Here is an 18,218-nt window from a genome sequence, read left to right on the forward strand (position 1 = left end):
CTTTTCTGGTGCCATCTGTTTCACATCTGTTGACTGGCTGCCCAGCCTTTATCAGGGGAGTTGGGCAGGTGCTTCAGGTAGCGTCCCTCCCGCCACTTGCTGGGATACGACGTTAACACCAGCTGCAGCAGGTCATGTCAGAAGAGGACCCCGTCGGAACATCCGGGGTCTTCCTGAGGCTGTTTGTTCCTCTGTGTTTCATAGAGGGAGGGCCTGGCGTGTGAGGGGGAGCGGAGGACAAACTCAGCACCTTTTCTTGGGCTTTATCTGTGTTTGTCTTTGTCTTTTAGCATTTTTCTCTTTATATAAAAGAGAGTCTTGATCCTGGTAAGTCACAAACCACCCAGTCTCGAAGGCAACCTGGGCCCTCCTCAGTTTTAGCTTTCCCCCTCCTGACTTGGAGTATACATGTGAATTTGGGGTTGGCTAAGTGACTTGGAGATGGGAGTCTTCAGTGGTGACTACGGGGTTTTCAGTGTGTGGGTGGCTGTGAGGAAGAGCCCTAACCCAACATCTCTAGGCTGAGGAACCAAGAGAGCAAGTCCTAGAATCATAGACTCTCAGGTTTAGATGGGACTCCAGAGGTCCAGCACCCATCAGGCACTTGACCCCTGCCACGGCATCCCTGCCGAGTGGCGTGGGCCTCGTGCTGTAACACTCAGGACCACAACCTCCACCTGCCGGCCATCTGCTCAGTGAGCAGCTCTTCCTTACACAGAACTGGGAAACCTCCCTGTGACTTATCTCCAAGGTGGTTCAGAGCACTTATTCTCTCTTCCATATAAGGTCCCTTAAAATACTTGAAGGCAGCTGTTACGTTACTATGAATCTGGCAAGGCTTAGGATTTCTTCAGTTAATATTAGCAGATACTTATTAAAAAGTTACTGTGTGGGACTTTCCTGGCGGTCCAGTTGTTAAGACTCCGCGCTTTCACTGCAGGGGGCGTGGGTTTGATCCCTGGTTGGGGAACTAAGATTCCGCATGCTGTGCAGCGGCAAAAAAAAAAAAAAAGTTATTCTGTGCTACACAGTGTGCCAAAATTGGCTTTACGTACATGAACTGCTTTCATCCTCAAAACAATGTATGAGATTGGATTAGGAAACTGAGGGTTAGAGAAAACAAATAAATTGCCCACATAGCTCACAAGGGTGGAGAAGACCTTGGGTCCAGGGTGTCTGGCCAGAGACTGCAGCCCCTCAGCCTCTGCACATCCTGCCTCCATGGCGCCATGCCCTTCCCCCACGCTGGCTGCTCTCCGAGAACCTGGCTCAAGCCTGGGGCCGTGGAGAGCACATGACACCCCACCCAGGCATTCACTGGCAGCACAGACTAGAACGAGAATCCCAGACTATGCTTGACACCTTCAGGTCACATCCCAGGACTGCATCTTATGTTTGGGTTGAGTAAAATCCAGCCCCCCTCCTCTTTCCTGTATATGAGAAGTTGGTATTTTGAACTCAAGTGCAGGACCTTATATGCCTTATATGTTTACCCTGTTAAATTTTACCACAGAACCTGTCCATTGCTGCAGCCTGTCAATATTTTAGAATTCTGATTGTTGCCCAGAGTTTTCCATTGTCCTCCCATCGGAGACTGTTGGGCCGGAGAAAATCAAGTAACTTACCTGTAGAAGTTGGCTCTAAGTTTGGCATACATCCTAGTAACCCAGAGTGGCTGCTAATTAAATTGTCCTTGCACCCTGGCCATAATTCTTTTTGGACAAAGATAACAGCAGAAGCCCAAGTACCTTGTTGAAGTGGCAAGGTATTCTTGTGGCTGCTGCATCTCTTTGATCTGTCTGTCGGAAGGAAAGGTGAAGTGGATCTCAACCTAGTTCAAAAGCCAATCAATGATCAGTCATCTTGCCAAGCATGGACCTAAAGTTCATTAGGCTATGAATTGCAGGTTCAACCTTACCGTTTTGAAAATCAGAAAGGCAGCAATTCTGGGACCTCTTCATGTGCCCTTGAAGGTTACTAACGTTTCACCTTTGTAAGGCCCACGAGACGCAGGAGACCTGCGTTCATTTAATGGTGTATCACTAGGGGTTTTGTTTCACACATTTTAAATTTCTGTCCCCACCCCCTACCCCAGGCCATGTCTTCTGATCTATAGTCTGGAGAACATGCTTGCTAAATACAACCAAAACAAAATGAGAGGTAGAGTAGTAAAGTTCAAGAGACATGCAGGAACATGTGAGGGATGCATAATGAAGGTGAGGGAAAGGGAGGGAAAGCTGTGGATCAAGACAGGAATGGTTTATTAGGATTCACCAGAGAAAAGAAAACTAATAGGAGGGCTGGATGGATTAGATAGATGATAGATAGATAGATTATTTAAAGGAATTGACTCACACAATTGTGGGGCTGTTAAGTCTGAAAGCTACTGGGCAGGCTGACAGGCTAGAGACCCAGGGAAGAATTGATGTTGCAGTCTTGAGTCTGAAGGCAGTCTGGAGGCAAAATTTCTTCTTCCTCAGGGGACCTCAGTCTTTTAAGCCCTTCAACTGATTGGATGAGGCCCGTCCACACTGTGGAGGGTAACCTAACCTGCTTTACTCCAAGTCTACTGATTTAAATGTTGATCACATCTAAATCATACCTTCACAGTAACATCCAGACTGGTCTTTGACCAAACCCCTGGCACCACACCCTGAAAGGTGTTAGGCATCCCATGGCCAGACAGGGTGGGATTTAAGGAATATGGCAGATAGCTCTGGATCCACCTGGGAATGCTCCTTGGAGGCCAAGGATGGAGGATAATGGGATAGGAAGGTTTAAGGAACAATAGGATGGTCTGGGCTCAAAATACATTCTTATTCAATAACAAGCATGTGTTCAGCAACCTTAGTGTGTAAAGCAGTAGGCAGAATACAAGGACGAACGATCTGTGGCCACTGCCCTTCGAGGTGGAGAGGATTTGTATAGAGAATAGAGAGTAGAGCAGGTTTTAGCAAGTCCCACCCATTACAGAGCTGTATGTAATGCGTCATGGAAGCTCAGGTGAGGTGCCTAGGGAAAGCCAGCCCTCCAGGGGCTCCCTACCTGGTGGAATGGACTAGTTAATAGGTAATTACAATGGAGTGAGGTAAGTGCTATGGTGGGGTAGACACACAATCCTCTGGAAACACAGAACAGACAGGAAGATGGGGTCAAGAGAGGTGACATCTATTTAAGGATAGGCACTGGCCTGCTGACTGGGGGAGGAGGGAGATTTGGTCCAAAAGAGTGTGTTGGGACTTCCCTGGAGGCGCGGTGGTTAAGAATCTGCCTGCCAATGCAGGGGACATAGGTTCAAGCCCTGGTCCTGGAAGATCCCACAGGCCGCAGGTCAAACAAACCCGTGCGCCACGACTACTGAGCCTGCATTCTAGAGCCCGTGTGCCACAACTACTGAAGCCCACTCGCCTAGAGCCCGTGCTCCGCAACAAAGAGAAGCCACCGCAATGAGAAGCCCACGCACCGCAACGAAGAGCAGCCCCCGCTCACCGCAACTAGAGAAAGCCCACGCACAGCAACGAAGACCCAACGCAGCCAGAAATTAATTAATTAATTAATTATTTCTAAAAAGTGCGTTGTTCGAGAACCACAGGTTCAGTATGGCTAGAGCAAGAGAGCCAAGGGTGCACACAGGAAATCTCTTAGAGCCATCCTGTGCTAAGCCGTCAAGACTGTATCCCGAGAGCCACCAGTGCTATCACTTCCCCTGTGACAACTGCCTCAGACTGCTAATCTCAGTAATTTTTCCTCCTGAGTCTCGACCTGGTCTCCAAATTCTTCTCAACAGCAGGCTTATGTGGAGTTGTCCCATGAATGAACACCTCTTTTTTCATTCCTGATGTAGGAATGACAGGCCGTTGATGGGTTTTGAGCAGGGGAGTGATGTGATCTTACTTGTACTGGGGGAAGAACACAGTGCTGACTTGAGAAGGTAATTGCCGAGGCGGTAGAGCAGGAAAAGCTGGGGGACAGGGAGAGACGGTGGAAAGGATGCAGAGGTTGGGGGTGTGATCACATGGGGACAGGGAGGAGCAGCCGACTTCAGTGTGGAATCCATGGGAGAATCTCAGCCTCGTGTACCATGCTGTCCCTGGGGAGAAGGAACCAGGGCTGGACCACCAGAGCAGCTGTGTTTGCCAAGAGAGAGGAGATCTGGGGAGTCTGGGGCCCTAAAAGCTGTCATTTTCTGTTCTAGCTATCTGTACCTGTCTGAAATGAGGTGGGGTAAAATAATACATGCCCTCTGTCCTAGAAGTGGTATGTGGATACTGTAAGGAAAACTAGAGAGATGACCCTTTCTCCCTTCTACCAGTCTAACCTGTTCAAGCCCGAGATACCTTGCCATCCCACCTAGGAGGCAAGATGGTCCCTGGCCTCTGGCTGCAACTAGACTCAGAAGCCACAGTATCCAAGACAAATAAACTGCCATATCCGCCTTGCTCCTGCTCCCAGACCCCCTAGAATTAGCTCTTTGGACTGTGATGGATCCACCCCCCCTCCGCCCCCGCCTCTGCTGCTGGGCTCCCCTGGACCCCAGTGCCACACACAGACACTAGCCCGTGGAAACAGTTGGGGCAATAGAAGCCATTAAGGAAAACAACCACTCCCTGCCCAGTCAGCTGCCTACCAGCTGCCCAGGCCTCCCTCAGCATCCTACAGCCAGGGCCCAGCCCCTCATTCCTGCCCACACAGCCAGCTCCCTCCCAGGCCCTCACCCTCCCACCTTCCACTCAGAAGCAGTGGCAATACCCAGAGAGGAGCCCCAGCGGACCGGTCAGCCCACCAGTCCTGGGATGAAATGACTGTGCGAGAGCCCTGACATTAACTCAGACGCCAGAGGAGCCTGGGCTTCTGGAGCTCTTGCCCTGAGTGCCCTGACCTCCTGATGGGAGCCTAGAGCTTGAGCAGGTGGGCAAGGACGGGACTCAGGGGACCGTTGACTGTTAGGTACCTGGGCAAGGGCTTGTCCCAAAGAGAAGGGATCTCACCTAGGCCTTGTCCATTAGCCAAGCCCCCGCTCTCTGTGCCCCTACCACAGGCCAAGCCCTGCCTACCCTGAGAGCCAGGGGCCAGGACAGCTGGAGCCAAAGGAAGCAAAGCCTGGAGAGTTCACTCTGAAAGCCTGGGACTTGCTCAGGAATAAGGTACAGATTGAGTGCAGATGTCTGCGGGAGCCAGAGCGATGGGGCTTTTGCAAGGAGGCTTCCGGGGGGAGGAGAACAGAGGGGGAGCTGTCCTAATATGAGGCTGCAGGTGGCGTGCAGAATGCTTTCCTCCCTCCCCCCACCACCAGCCTTAAGAGAACTGCAGAAGATGGGATGAGGAGAGCAGATGCTAGACCAGAGACTCAGGCTCAGGAGGAAGTCGTGGAGGATCGGAAAAAGCAAAGTTTTAGGCCTGGTGTACTGTCTGACGTGTGCAGGTTCCTGCACGGAGGAAGCCCACCAGCTGTCTGCCCTCTCCCTGAGCAGCGTCACCTGCTGCCGGGTGACAAACACACAACTTCCTAACAGGTGTGAAGCTCCAGAACTCAGTGACCGAAGTGGGGCTTGGTGTCTCAGCTGAACACAGACCCTCTCAGGCCAGAGAGGAGCTCTGGGGGCTCCTTAAACCTGAATGGGATTCCAGGAGGGGGTCTAGCACCAGCCAGACAGCCCTTCGGAGTCTGATTGGAAGATTTTCCGAGACTCATGGCCACCAGAGGGCACCACCACCCCACAGTGTGGCATCCTGGGCTCCCCATCACCTCCCTGGAGAAACTGGGAAGATTGGGAGGCGGAAGCAGGCACGGGTCTCTGAGCTCTCAGCGGGAGCTACCAGCAGCTGAGTTAAATAGTCTCCAGGGTCAGGAGACCTGGGCTCTAGTGGGTTCTAGTGCCTGTTCTGCCACCATCTTTCTCTCCCTGGTTGGCTTCAGTTCATCTCCTCCGTTGAATAAGGGCTTGGACCACTTGGTGTCCTTTCCGGACCACGGGGCCCTTCCTGGCTCTGAAGTTCTAAGGTTTGAGGAAATCATGCAATGAACGTGACAGAAATTGCATCTCCTGGGCCCACCTTTATTCTGGGGTCCTCCAGGGCACCCTGCCTGGCGGGAGGCGGAAACTGGTGTGAGCTTCACTTCTCTGGTGCTGTTCTCTGACTTGGAGGTGGAGAGGCAGACTGGCCTGGATACTGACGGGCAGTCTCTGTCTCCACGTCAGTCTGAAGGAGGAATGTCTCTACAGGGCTGGCAGACACAGGTGCTGTGACACCCATGGTGTCTGCTCCTCCAGGTTTCAGGCGAGGAGGTGTCCCTTAGGCAACCCTCTGGGATGGGTGGGGTGGCGGTACAGAAGAGCTTACAAGATGCCCTTTGGAGGGTCCCTTCAGGAATAAGCACGGAGTGGGGAGGATAGAAACCATTGCCTCTGCTGCCTTTGCCCGCCTCCCTGTCCCCACCCCCGCTGCAGATGCCGTCTGTCAGGAGCAGGCAGCAGACGGTCCAGGGGTCCATCTGTGCTAATGCTTCACAATAGAGTCCCGTGTTTCCCCACCAACGCCCCCTCAGCCCCTCAGCTGATGGCCACTTGGTGATGCCAAGGGGGAAGGTGGGAGGAGGGAGAGGAAGGCACTAAGGGAGCTAGCACTTGGCTCGTGGCAGTCCCCAATCCACACCCTGCCCCCCACCCAACAAGCATCCTGCCATCTGGACTTGTGTAATCACTGCGGGGTGGAGAAGCACCCCCTCCCCCCCACACCTCCTGTAGGGGCTGGGGCCCCAGGGGCCTGGGGGTGGGGAAGAGACAGACAGAGTCAAGGAGACTAGGAAGCTAGAAGACGGAGACAGACCCATGGACTGAGAGAGACAGGAGACAGAAAGCCTTTCCTGGCCTCCGCGGGCTGATGGGCCACTAGCCCCTCTGTACTCCGCAGGCCATGCATCTAACACAGCACTGGTGCATGTATCACTCCCTACCTGACCAAGAGCCTTTGTAACCTGGCCCGGAGCAGGGCTTCAACATAGGGTGAATGAAGAACAGCGGAAGACAGCATCACATAGTGGTTAGATTGCAAGCTCTGCAACCAGGCTGCCTAGGTTCAAATCAGCTCTGCCACTGAGTGACCGAAAGCAAGTTACTTAACCTCTCTGGGCCTCAGTTTTCTCCTCTGTAAGGGATGATAATGGTATCTATTTCATAGAGTTGTTATGAAGACCAAATGAATTCATTCATGGATGTAAAAGATGTAAAAGAATACACAGAACAGTGTGCACAGCACAATAAATGTCAGCTATAAAGGCAACAGATTTGGGAACACTGGAGGAGGGGACAATGTGGACATTCCTGGCTTCTGTTCAGTGGCAGACGTAGGGATGTGGAGCCCCCAGCTTGTGATGCTGACGCCCTGTGGTGGCTGGCCACTCTTCAGATGCCAGACCTGGCCTTCCACTTCCTCCTCTCACTTCTTATTCGGGTACCACTGACGACAGAGACTTCAGCTGGGCCATTCCCACCTCTCCCATGGCCTGGCAGCCACCCCACCGGCAACACAGCTGGGGGTGGGGGGAAGACGGTCCCCAAAAAAGGTCAGATAATGGCTGAGCACCATCCCCCAACCCTGAGCACCCACTCAGCGCGGTCACATCCCCTGCCATGAGTCAACCCCATAGGAAGGATCTATTGGCTGGGAAAAGGATACCTGAGCTCCAACATCAGGAGGTGAGGAAAGGTTTATCCAGGAGGAACAACTCCTGATCTTCTGAGGGGACAGGCCAGAATTAAGTCTACTACTTTTTGGGTTTCCCCCTCTTCCCTTTCCCCATGTCATGGGAAGGAGAGGCAGCCTCTTTGAACTCTTCTGGGACAGACCCTTTCACTCCCTAGCGGCTTCTGCACAGTTAGTTCAGGGTCATCTCTTCCCTCCCATCAGGGACCTCACCCCTCCCCCTGCCTCCCTCTCCTTGCCTAAAGTCTCCTGCAGCCTCCTGGGTCTCCTAGAATCTTACTCTGGGCAGCCTCCAAACCTCCTCCTAAGGACTCCTTACGGTCGCTCCACGGCCAGACTCCTTGAATCTCCAGAGATATCCATCCCTAAATTTTCAAATCTCGTGCACAAGCCCCTTCACAGGCTCCCCGTCCCTCAGGTATCACGGAGACCCATGCTCCGCCCCGGGATGCCCTGGACCCCCCTCCCCTCCGCGTCTAGCTTTTTCCCCTATTGAGCGCTCCGATCCCGAAGAGTTTCCCCACCCTGGCATGCCTCGGGAGCTGTGGGCGGGGCTCCGGGACGGGGGGGGGGGGGTGGCCCCCGGGGGGGCGGAGCCGGCCGTGCGGGGGGCGAGGCCCCGCGAGGCCGCTCCCCGCTCGCCCCGCTCCCCGAGCCTATAAAGGGAGGCGACACACCACCCTCCTGGCTGGCATCCCCGAGCCGCCGCCTGGCCTGCCGCGCGGAGCGAGCGCCGCCTCAGAGGAGCGCCGGAGCCATGACCCTCCGCCGACTCAGGAAGCTGCAGCAGAAAGAGGAGGCGGCGGCCGCCCCAGACCCCGCTGCCCCGGCCCCCGACTCGGAAGCTGCTCCCGCCCCTCCGACCCCGACCCCGGCCTCGGGCCCCCCTGCCGCAGCAGCCAGCCCTGGGACCCCCGGGGACGAGCTGTACGCGGCGCTGGAGGACTATCACCCGGCCGAGCTGTATCGCGCGCTCGCCGTGTCCGGAGGTACCCTGCCCCGCCGAAAGGTGCGTATCCCCCCCAACTCCCGCGGCCCCCCTTCGGCTCTCGGTACCCTCCGGGGTCCCTTCCTCAGGACCCGCGCCACCCGCAGCAGCCCCCATTCGCGCTTGCCGAACCCCCACCATTCTCCTGGGGTCCCCGAGTCCCCCCATTCCTCCCCAGCCCGCTGATCCCCCACGGACACGTTCAGATCCTGCTGGGTCCCCTCGACCCTCTGCTCAGAAGGAGCAATCCCCCCTACCCGCGACCCCGGCTCCACGCCGCCCCCGACCTGGCGGCTCTCCACTCCCCATGCGCCCCCGCCCCGTCTCGCTGCTCTCCTTCCTGCCGCCTCCCCAGGTCCCCTTCCCCTCGCCCCAGCTGGTCTTCGGCCACCCCCGAGCCCCGCCTCCCCGCGTCCAGGCGTCTCGAGGTCCCCAGGACGCCTCGCCCGGGCTTCTCCCGTGGGAGCGGGGAGGCCTTGGGCTGGGGTCCCGCCGCTCGCCCAGTCAAGTTGAGAGTCCGCGGGTTCCGGGTGGGGAGGAGGGCGGCGGACGCGCCGCGTGCCTTCTAGCGGGGGAAGTGCGTGCGGCGCCGCCGACCCTTCCGAGGGGACGCCCGGATTCCTGGACTCGGGGCCTGCCGCCTTGCCCTGCGTCTGAGGTGCGGGGCTCGAGGCCACCGCTCCCTGGAAGTCAGCCGCGACCGGACGCGGTGGGAGGGGTCGCAGGGCGCCCGCGGGGCAGGAAGGATGCGGGCCGCGCCCGCCCTTTGAGTCTCCCCCTGCGCAGGGCTCTTCCTCTGGCCTCAGGGGGACCCGAGCGCTCAGAAAGGGGAACTCAAGACCCAGGTTAAGGAGAGGGGGCTGGTGGCCTTTCCCAGCTCAGCCCCCCTCCTCTCCCCCTGGCCCCTGGCTCCCCCCAACACAATGAACAGCTTGTTGAGAATTTGCATTTTATGAAAATCGGGTGGAAAGACAAAGGGGTCTCTCTATGCGGCCCAGTCCTTCCTCCCTGGTCCATTTGGGAACTGTCCCCACCCCTGAGGCCAATCTTTGGTTCTGGAGAAGGAGGGCTTCCTTCTCTTCCTGGCCTTGGGGCAGCCTGGGGGGAGGGTTAACAAGGGCACCGACCAGGAAGGCCCTGGGCTGTTTGGGGCACACAGGACGAGGGCTGGTCTGGGACTGGGCTTCTTCCAAGGATCAATAATTTAGGGAGGGAGAGAGACTGCTTTAGTTTCTCAAGGACCCAAAAGAGGTAGGGACCCTCAGCTCTGTCATCCGCCATGCCAAAAAAAAAAAAAAAAAAGAACTCCCAATGTCTCTCCTTAAGTATAGTGAGACTTAAGAACAAGTTTGAGATCCAAGGTTTTGTTTTTTTGTTTGTTTTTTTGTTTTTGTCCCAGAAAGCTACAAAATATATGGCAATGTTGAGAGACCCAGGTGGAGCTGGGCACAGTTGGCCACCTGCAGCTGGAATCCATAGTTGGTCCCTGAAACAGTCTACTTTGAGGGAGGAGGCTGGGCCCCTCTGTCACCTGCCTTTCCATGCTCAGGCTGATAGTCCAGCCCTCCAGACCTGGGTCTCTGACCCCGGCTCCCCCGAGCCACTCGGTGTGAATGAGAAATTAGGAGAGACCTGACCGGCCCAGGGGCCTCTGGAGTGTTTTGATAGGCAAGCCCAGGGGCCCCCTGCCCTTCCCTGAATAACATCTGGGAGGAGCCCCTGCTTCAGCTTGTGGGGTCTAGGGGGCCTGAGCCGCCACAGACGTGCACCCTGGGGGTGGAGACTGTTCTATCTAGAGTAATGAAACCCCTTACCCTCCGGGTTGGGAACCAGCACAGGGCTTAGAGGTTCATGCATCTGGGACCCAGGCGACTGTTGTGTCCCCACAGTCCACCCAGCTGTGGGGATAGAGCTTAGGGAGAAAGCTGTGGAATGGTGCTGATGGTGGCACTCTGCAGATAGCTACCCCGGCACCAGAGTAGGTGTGGAGCTGGGGCCGGACACACAGGCAACAGGGAGTGGGGTGCTGGGTCTAGGGCCGGAGCCCAGGTGAGAAACCCCCAAAGGAGGGCTCTCACCATCTGCTCCAGGACAGCTCCCTCTCACCTGCTCCTTCCTGACTCTCCTTCCCACCCAGGGCTCAGGACTGCGCTGGAAGAATCTCAGCCAGAGTCCTGAACAGCAGCGGTGAGTCATCATTACCCCAGCCCCTGCCCTGGTCCAAAAGGGTGAGGCGCTGGGTTGGGGGCAGCACGACACAGCATCTCAGCCCAGCCAGGGGGGAGTCATTCTCCCACCCTTTCAGCACAGCACCCTGGCTAGGAATGAGGGGCAGGTGGAGGTGTGGGCTGTGTGAAGGGGGTGGCAGAGGAAGGAGATAGGGACTTCTGAGTCATCAGGTGCTCCTCAACCCACCCCCAGTCCCTGCCAGTTACCCCTCCCCGGAGAGAGCTGGATCTGGGAGGAGGGAAGCAGGAGAAGTCTTCGGGGCTACCCTGAGCCCTCCCAGCCCAGCAAACTCCAAGGGCCCAAACCATGGCCAAGCTATGTCCAGCTGCTCCACTCTGTCTGCCCCATGCATCCAAAATCTCAGTCCTCTGCTGGTCCCATCCTGTGGTGGCCTCTTAGGAAGGGTCTGAGGTGAGGGCAGAAGTAGGTGCTGACTCAGGCCCCACTCTGCCCATGTCCCATCCTGATTTGGGCCTGGCTTCTTCCAAAATGGATCAGCAGACTGTGGCCCGCCGGCCAGACTGGCCTGGAGCTAAGAGCTGTTTTTATATTTCGAAAGGGTCGTACAAATAAAAACAAAGAACAATATAGGACGGAGGCTGTCAAATAATTTAGGTCTCGAAAAGAAAGGCTAAAATATTTACTGTCTGACCCTTTGCAGAAAAAGTTTGCCAACCCTTCCAGAAAACCAGAGAGCACTGGAGTAGACACAGAAGTCACCCTGCTCCCCGCCCCAATACACGTAGAGGGGGAAAGGCCTGCGTTCAAAGTAGGGAGGAGCTCAGGCTGGGGCTGGGTGTTGCCACTCAGCATTTGGGGGGTATGTGGGTCAGCTTGGGCACTGAGAGGCTTGGGTCTCCAGGGCCTTTCTGAGGCCGTGAGGCTTGAAAGGGGCCTTTGCAGGCTGCTTTAACTCTGCCTCTGGCTGGGCGGGAAGGAAGGGGGTGTGGGGGTGGGCAGAGGAAACTCTGGGCTCCCCCAGCAGACGAGAATCTGGAGCTACTCCAGACCATTGTGTCCAGTGGGCAGGCCTGCAGTGCGGGAAGGGGCGGCCTCGAGGCTCCCCTCCCCCCAGCCCTCACATCTGGTGGGCTGGCCTCACCGCAGCTGGGAGGAGCAGCTGTGGTCTGGGCTCAGCCTCGTGACTGGCCTCTGGGGGTGGGGCCAGCCCTCTCCCCAGGGCTCTGGAGCGGACGGTGCTCCAGGCTGTGGCCGAATTTGGGGCCTCAGCTAGTCAGTATTCTGGGGCTCACTAGAAAGCTGGGCGTGTGGCTGAAAAACTCAGCTAGTCCACCGGCTCTGGGGGTCAGCCGTTCCAGTGCCTCCCCCACCAGGGGCTGGATTGATGCTGTGTGGCTCAGTGAAGCTGATTCCAGCTGCGAATGGGAAAAGGACATTCTCACAACCTGTGATGAGTGTGACTTGTCGCTGGAGGCAGAGCCCTGCGTGGATGTTCCAGAGCAGACTCCCAGCATTAGCGGAGGGCCATGCTATGGGGCTGCCAAGCTCCTTTTAGTCCTGACAGTCTTGATGGGATGGCCCCTGTGTCTCCTGCAGGAAAGTGCTGACTTTGGAGAAGGAGGAGAACCAGACCTTCGGCTTTGAGATCCAGGTGGGAGAAGCTGAGTGCAGAGGGAGGGAGGGCTTGGGAGGCTGGTCAGAGGGATGGATGGATCTCACCCCACCCCTGGGCTGAGGGTCCCCTTGTTTATTACAGACTTATGGCCTTCACCACCAGGAGGAGCAGCGCGTGGAGATGGTGACCTTTGTCTGCCGGGTTCATGAGTCCAGCCCTGCCCAGCTGGCTGGGCTCACACCAGGTGGGGCATGAACCCAGGACACAGGGCTCTGGGAAAAGGGGTATGACCTTACTCCCAAGCAGAGGGGGTAAGAAATCTCTTCTGAAAACAATTTCCCTTCCTCCTCCTATTTTGGGAAGGCCAGAAAGAAGAATGGATTGGACTTAGGCAAATTTGCCATTTACTGTGTGACGCTGAGCAGTCCCATCTGCAAATTGGGGGCAATAACATGTCCTCACGTCAGTGTGGTGAGGGAATTCCCTGGGCACAGAGCCAGGGCCTGGTAAATGGCAGGTGTTGCTGCTGCTGTTTTTCCTCCCCCTGGCGATCTGGCAATCCAGCATGGGCAGGAGTTGGGGTGGAACAACTCCATTAGATCTGCTTGATATTGAGGATCAGGGCCTATCTTGCTCCCAACCTGGCCCAAAACTGGGGTACCTGTGATACTTCCTCTAACAAGGAAATGGTGCCACCAGTAGGAGACCCTTCGGATTGGCCAAATCTAGAGTCCCAAGTCCTAGGAAGGCACAGCCTGCGACTGCACAAACTGACCCCCACCCAGTCCTGTCACCATTTCCTTCCCTAAGCCCTTACCTCCCTGCCTATTTACCAGCAGCCCCTGGTAGCTAAGTGGTATACTGCAACTTTGCAAAGTAGTTTCACATCCACCCTCCTTCCTAATCCCCATGGTAGCCACAGCAGGGGTCCACACCCCCTTTTCCAGATGGGAAATGGGCCCTCGGAGATGGTGCCTTGCTCTGCCTGAGGTCAGGGGGCTCTGCAGTGGCCCAGGGTATCAGAAGCTGAGGCCTCTTATGCCTGGGGCCAGTGTTAGTTCCCAGCTTGGTGCTACTCACCCTGCCCCCTTCCTGTCTCGGCTGGGTCTCATGACAGCCTGTGGGCTGGACCAAAATAACCAGCTCTGGGGGCAGCCCAGGCTTGCCAGGAGGGCTCAGCCTTTGAGGACAGAGCTTCCTGAGAGTGAGGTGAGGATGTGGGTGTCTGAGGGCCTTGGCCCCTATGCTGGGGTGCCGGGCCTGGACAAGATCTCCCCAGAACGATGACTGGGGGTAGGGAGTTCAGGAGAATTTTGTGGGGTTATTACCCCTACCCTTTCTGGCGAAGGTGGCTGGAATTCTTCCACACTACCCGTGGAGCAGATTCTGATCCCCTCTCTGCCTGGCAGGGGACACCATCGCTAGTGTCAACGGCCTGAATGTGGAAGGCATCCGGCATCGGGAAATTGTTGACATCATTAAGGCGTCTGGCAACGTTCTCAGGTACGTCCAAGTGCCGCGGTCCCTGAGGGATTCCTGAGCTCAGCTTCTCTCAGTGTTTCCCCACCCTGTGGGCCCACTCAGCCTTTGATTCCCCAACCTCCTCAGACTGGAAACTCTGTATGGGACGTCAATTCGGAAGGCGGAACTGGAGGCTCGTCTGCAGTACCTGAAGGTAAAGCAGCCCAGATAATGTCCAGTCGCCACCCTCCTCTTCCCAAGCCCCTGCCCCTACCGGCCCCACTCCTTTTTAGGGGTCGTTTATCTGCTTGAACCTCCTTTTATTTTATTTTATTTATTTATTTATTTGGCTGCGTTGGGTCTTCGTTGCTGCGCGCGGGCTTTCTCTAGTCGCGGTGAGCGGGGGCTACTTTTCATTGCCCTGCGCGGGCTTCTCATTGCGTTGGCTTCTCTTGTTGCGGGGCACGGGCTCTAGGCGTGCAGGCTTCAGTAGTTGTGGCTCGCAGGCTCTAGAGCGCAGGCTCAGTAGTTGTGGCGCACGGGCTTAGCTGCTCGGCGGCATGTGGGATCTTCATGGACCAGGGCTGGAATCCACGTCCCCTGCATTGGCAGGCGGATTCTTAACCACTGCACCACCAGGGGTCCTGAACCTCCTTTTAACCTTAAGGTTTCTTCTGTGTACTCCCTGATCCCTCAGTCTGTACCCACCTCCTGCTAGTTTCTTGCTAGCTCCTGACAGTGAGGCGGGGGGTGTCTCTTACAGCAAACCCTGTATGAGAAGTGGGGAGAATACAGGTCTCTAATGGTGCAGGAGCAGCGGCTGGTGCACGGTGAGTAGATTAGGGGTGTGAAGGGCCACTTGCACCCCTACCGATACCCCCATTCCTGCTTCCCCCTCAGAACTAGTGGGTTACTTCCCCCTCCAAAGTGAAGAAAGGTTTGTTGAGCTACTACTTTGGGTACAATGCTGCCACAGGCTGATGCGCACACATTTTTAGTTTATTCTCACAATTGTCCCCTGAAGGAAAGTACAAGATAGTACCATCTCCATTTTACAGGTGGGAACAGGAAGGCTCCAAGAGTTTGTTTCAGACCCCTTCCGTGGCTCTTGTGTCATAAGTGATCCTCATAAGGATCTGAGTGTATAATTCCTGTTTTACAGACAAGAGAAGTGAGGTTCAAGGTTGTGACTTGCCCAAGGGCCACACAGATGGTCAACAGGAAGGAGCTGAGGTCTCCTACCCGTGCCCTCTGACGGCCCTCCCTCGTGTCTTCTGCCCCGGCAGGCCTCGTGGTGAAGGACCCGAGCATCTATGACACGCTGGAGTCCGTGCGCTCCAGCCTGTACGGTGCGGGCCTGCTCCCGGGCTCACTGCCCTTCGGGCCTCTGCTGTCCGCCCCCGGGGGCTCCCGCGGCGGCGCGCGGCGGGCCGGGGGCGACGCGGACGACGCTGTCTACCACACGTGCTTCTTCGGGGGCGCTGAACCGCCTGAGCCCCCACCGCCCCCGCCCCCCGCGCGCGCGCCCGGCCCGGGCCCCGCCGACGCTTCGGCCCCGGGGCCCCGGGCGGTGCTGAGCCGCAGCGCCAGCGTGCGGTGCGCGGGTCCCGGGGGCGGCGGCGGCGTGGGCGCGCCGAGCGCTCTCTGGACTGAGGCCCGCGAGCAGGCCCTGTGCGGCCCCGGCCTGCGCAAAACCAAGTACCGCAGCTTCCGCCGGCGGCTGCTCAAGTTCATCCCCGGACTCAACCGCTCCCTGGAGGAGGAGGAGAGCCAGCTGTAGGGGCGGGGGCGGGCGGGGGAAGGTATTTATTTATTTATTCTTTCCAGCCAGTGCAAAAAGGGGGCGGGGGCGGGCGCCCGGCCGCGGAGACTCTGGGAGCCCAAGGCGGCGGGAGAAGGTCCTCGCCAGCCCCAGCTGGCCTGCCTGGTTCCTGGCTTGTGCAGAGTGGTGAATGAACCCGAGCCCCAGGCCCCTTTACTCCTCCCCAAAACCACAGTGGGAGGTGGGCACGGGAGAACTAGGCGAGCTCGGGGTTGGGAGAGGTTCGGGGGCCAAAGATGGGGCGTGCCATCCTACATCTGGGTCAGTAGTGCCTTGTGGGGTGTCCAAGAAAACCCCTTCTCCGGGTGAGAGGACCCTGTCCCACGAAGCCCTCTCCTCAGCTTTACTTGCTCCCCACCCTTGGTCTTGGGGAGAGATGGCCTATGCCCAGTCGTTTCCCCATCCCCCCACAGACATAGTTCCAGTTAACCAGCGCTGGTCCCCCTCCCTCCCAGCCTTGACCCCTAAGGGCTTGGCCCCTCCCAGGAGCCTGTAACTAAGTGGGGTCTTGCCCGGCAGGGGTCCTGGGTCCTCTGCCCCTTGGGGGACAGGAATGGGCATGTCTGGGGGGGATGGAGGCAGCACAGACTGTTCCACCGTTTTGCATATTGTTGCTTCTGAACCACAGACTGTATAAAATCGACGATTTTTTGCATCTGTGTCAGTGTGGTGACTGCCTGAAGGGGAGGATTGGGCCCGGGCAAGCTCTGACTCCACCACCCCGCCCCCCAGCGCGTGCGAGCACACACACACACACACACACACACACACACGCTATATTTTACATCTTATTTGCTCGGAGCCTACAGCCAGGGAAACAGACTGTGTGAGTTTAACTTACATGTATGGGCCTGAACTAGAGGCCCCACACCCCTTCAGAACTCGGGCCTCATGTTTAATGTATCTAGAACTTCCCTCCCCAAATACCACAACTGGTGGGGTCAAGGCTCCTCTATAGTTGTTAACTATCCTTGTGTAAACAACCGCTTGGCACCCTTTCTCCCAGGGGTCTGGGGTCTCCTGCTTAGGAGACGTTAGCCATCACCCACCCAACCTGTGACAGGCCCAATCACTGGTCACTCATTGCTCTAGAACTCCTCAAAGTCTTCCCATCACTCCTAGAATAAGATTCCAACTCTTATGCAGGGATATCTGACTCCTGCCTGCCTCATTTTCTTGCCTCCCCTCTCGCTCCCTGCTCTGGCCACTTTGCCCATGGTACACTTCAGATGCCCTGCCCTTAGGGTCTCTGCACTTGCTCTGTCCATAGCTGGCTCCTTTGGTACTCAGCTTGGCCTCCCCAACGCCGTCCCATCTGGTCTAAAATACTGTCGCAACCTCTGCTTTGATAGAGCCTTGTTTTATTTCCATCATACTACTCATCCCCATCTGAAACTGTCTTGACCCGGATGGGTTTTGGTTTTTGCCTGGCTCCCTTCCCCATTAGGATGTACACTCCATACAGCAGGACTCAGGGACCTCTCCTGTCTTACTCACTGCTTTATTTCTTGCCCAATGCTAGCACATAATAGAGCCTCGATAAATACAGTGTGTGCTCAAAGCATCTGCAAGAGGTGGTCACCACCTTCTTTGAGGTGACCCGGGGCAAGTGACCTGTCCAGGGTCACACAGAAAGTAAGTGGCAGAGTTGGGCCTGAGTTTTGAGCCTCTTGAGCCAGTGCTCCACCCTGGCAGTAATCAGCCTACAAGGGGTGGTTTTGAGAGGTCTAAGTGGCACCAGGCAGGCTACCTCCCGTACTCTCACTCCTGCACCACTGCACTTGCCTCCTGAATGGCTCCCTGCTTCCTCTCTCACCCCTGGACCATCCCTTCACACAGCAGTTAGGGTGATCTTTCCAAAAAGGAAATTGGGTCACAACCCTCCTCGGCTTAAAACCCATTATGGCTTCCCCTGGAATAAAAAAATAAAATCCAAACTCTTTATCATGGCCTAGCCATGATGTGTTGTCCCTCTGGGCAGACAAATTACAAAAACGCATCCCTTCCTGTGGGTTGACGGCAGCCACATGGGCCCAACAATTTGGCAACTGCGAGCCTCTGTGCAGTGCGCAACCTCTGCGACTATACTGGGACGCCCTGCACGAGGCTCTCCAGGATCTGGGCCCTGCCGTTCTCTTCAAGCTCAAATCGTTTCTCTTTCTATGTCACTCATCATATTTAAGCCACACTATTCTTTCTAGTCCTATTCTCAAATACGCCAAGCTCTTTCCTGCCTCTGGCCTTTGCCCATACTGTTCCCTCTGCCTGGAATAGTCTTCTTTGCAAGACTGATTCCTCCATCCTCAGATCTCATCTTAAACATCACCTCCTTAAAGAGATGTTCCTGATCTGATCAGAAGAAGTTCCCTGTCCCCATTATTCTTTATCTTGAGCCCTCTAATTTTCTTTCCTTATAACACTCCCAATTGGTAATTTTA

At 56.3% G+C, this 18,218-nt stretch overlaps 1 protein-coding gene across 3 annotated transcripts; it reads left to right on the forward strand.

The window, feature by feature from the left end:
* Positions 1–8,371: 8,371 nt before the first annotated feature.
* TAMALIN (trafficking regulator and scaffold protein tamalin) lies at positions 8,372–16,435 on the forward strand. Of its 3 annotated transcripts, XM_082350557.1 has the most exons (9): positions 8,641–8,713; positions 10,830–10,879; positions 11,583–11,690; positions 12,479–12,533; positions 12,639–12,741; positions 13,907–14,000; positions 14,106–14,172; positions 14,722–14,788; positions 15,245–16,435. In XM_082350557.1, the coding sequence occupies exons 5-9, from the start codon at positions 12,678–12,680 to the stop codon at positions 15,736–15,738; spliced, it is 786 nt and encodes a 261-aa protein (XP_082206683.1). In that variant the 5' UTR covers positions 8,641–8,713; positions 10,830–10,879; positions 11,583–11,690; positions 12,479–12,533; positions 12,639–12,677; the 3' UTR covers positions 15,739–16,435. The 3 variants fall into 3 exon arrangements, with proteins under 3 accessions (XP_082206682.1, XP_082206684.1, XP_082206683.1); XM_082350556.1 differs by lacking the exon at positions 11,583–11,690 and having other exon boundaries at positions 8,372–8,713; XM_082350558.1 differs by lacking the exons at positions 11,583–11,690; positions 12,479–12,533 and having other exon boundaries at positions 8,629–8,713.
* The last annotated feature ends 1,783 nt before the right edge of the window (positions 16,436–18,218 follow it).

Source organism: Balaenoptera borealis, assembly GCF_965194805.1.
Source record: "Balaenoptera borealis genome assembly, chromosome: 13".
NCBI lineage: Eukaryota > Metazoa > Chordata > Mammalia > Artiodactyla > Balaenopteridae > Balaenoptera > Balaenoptera borealis.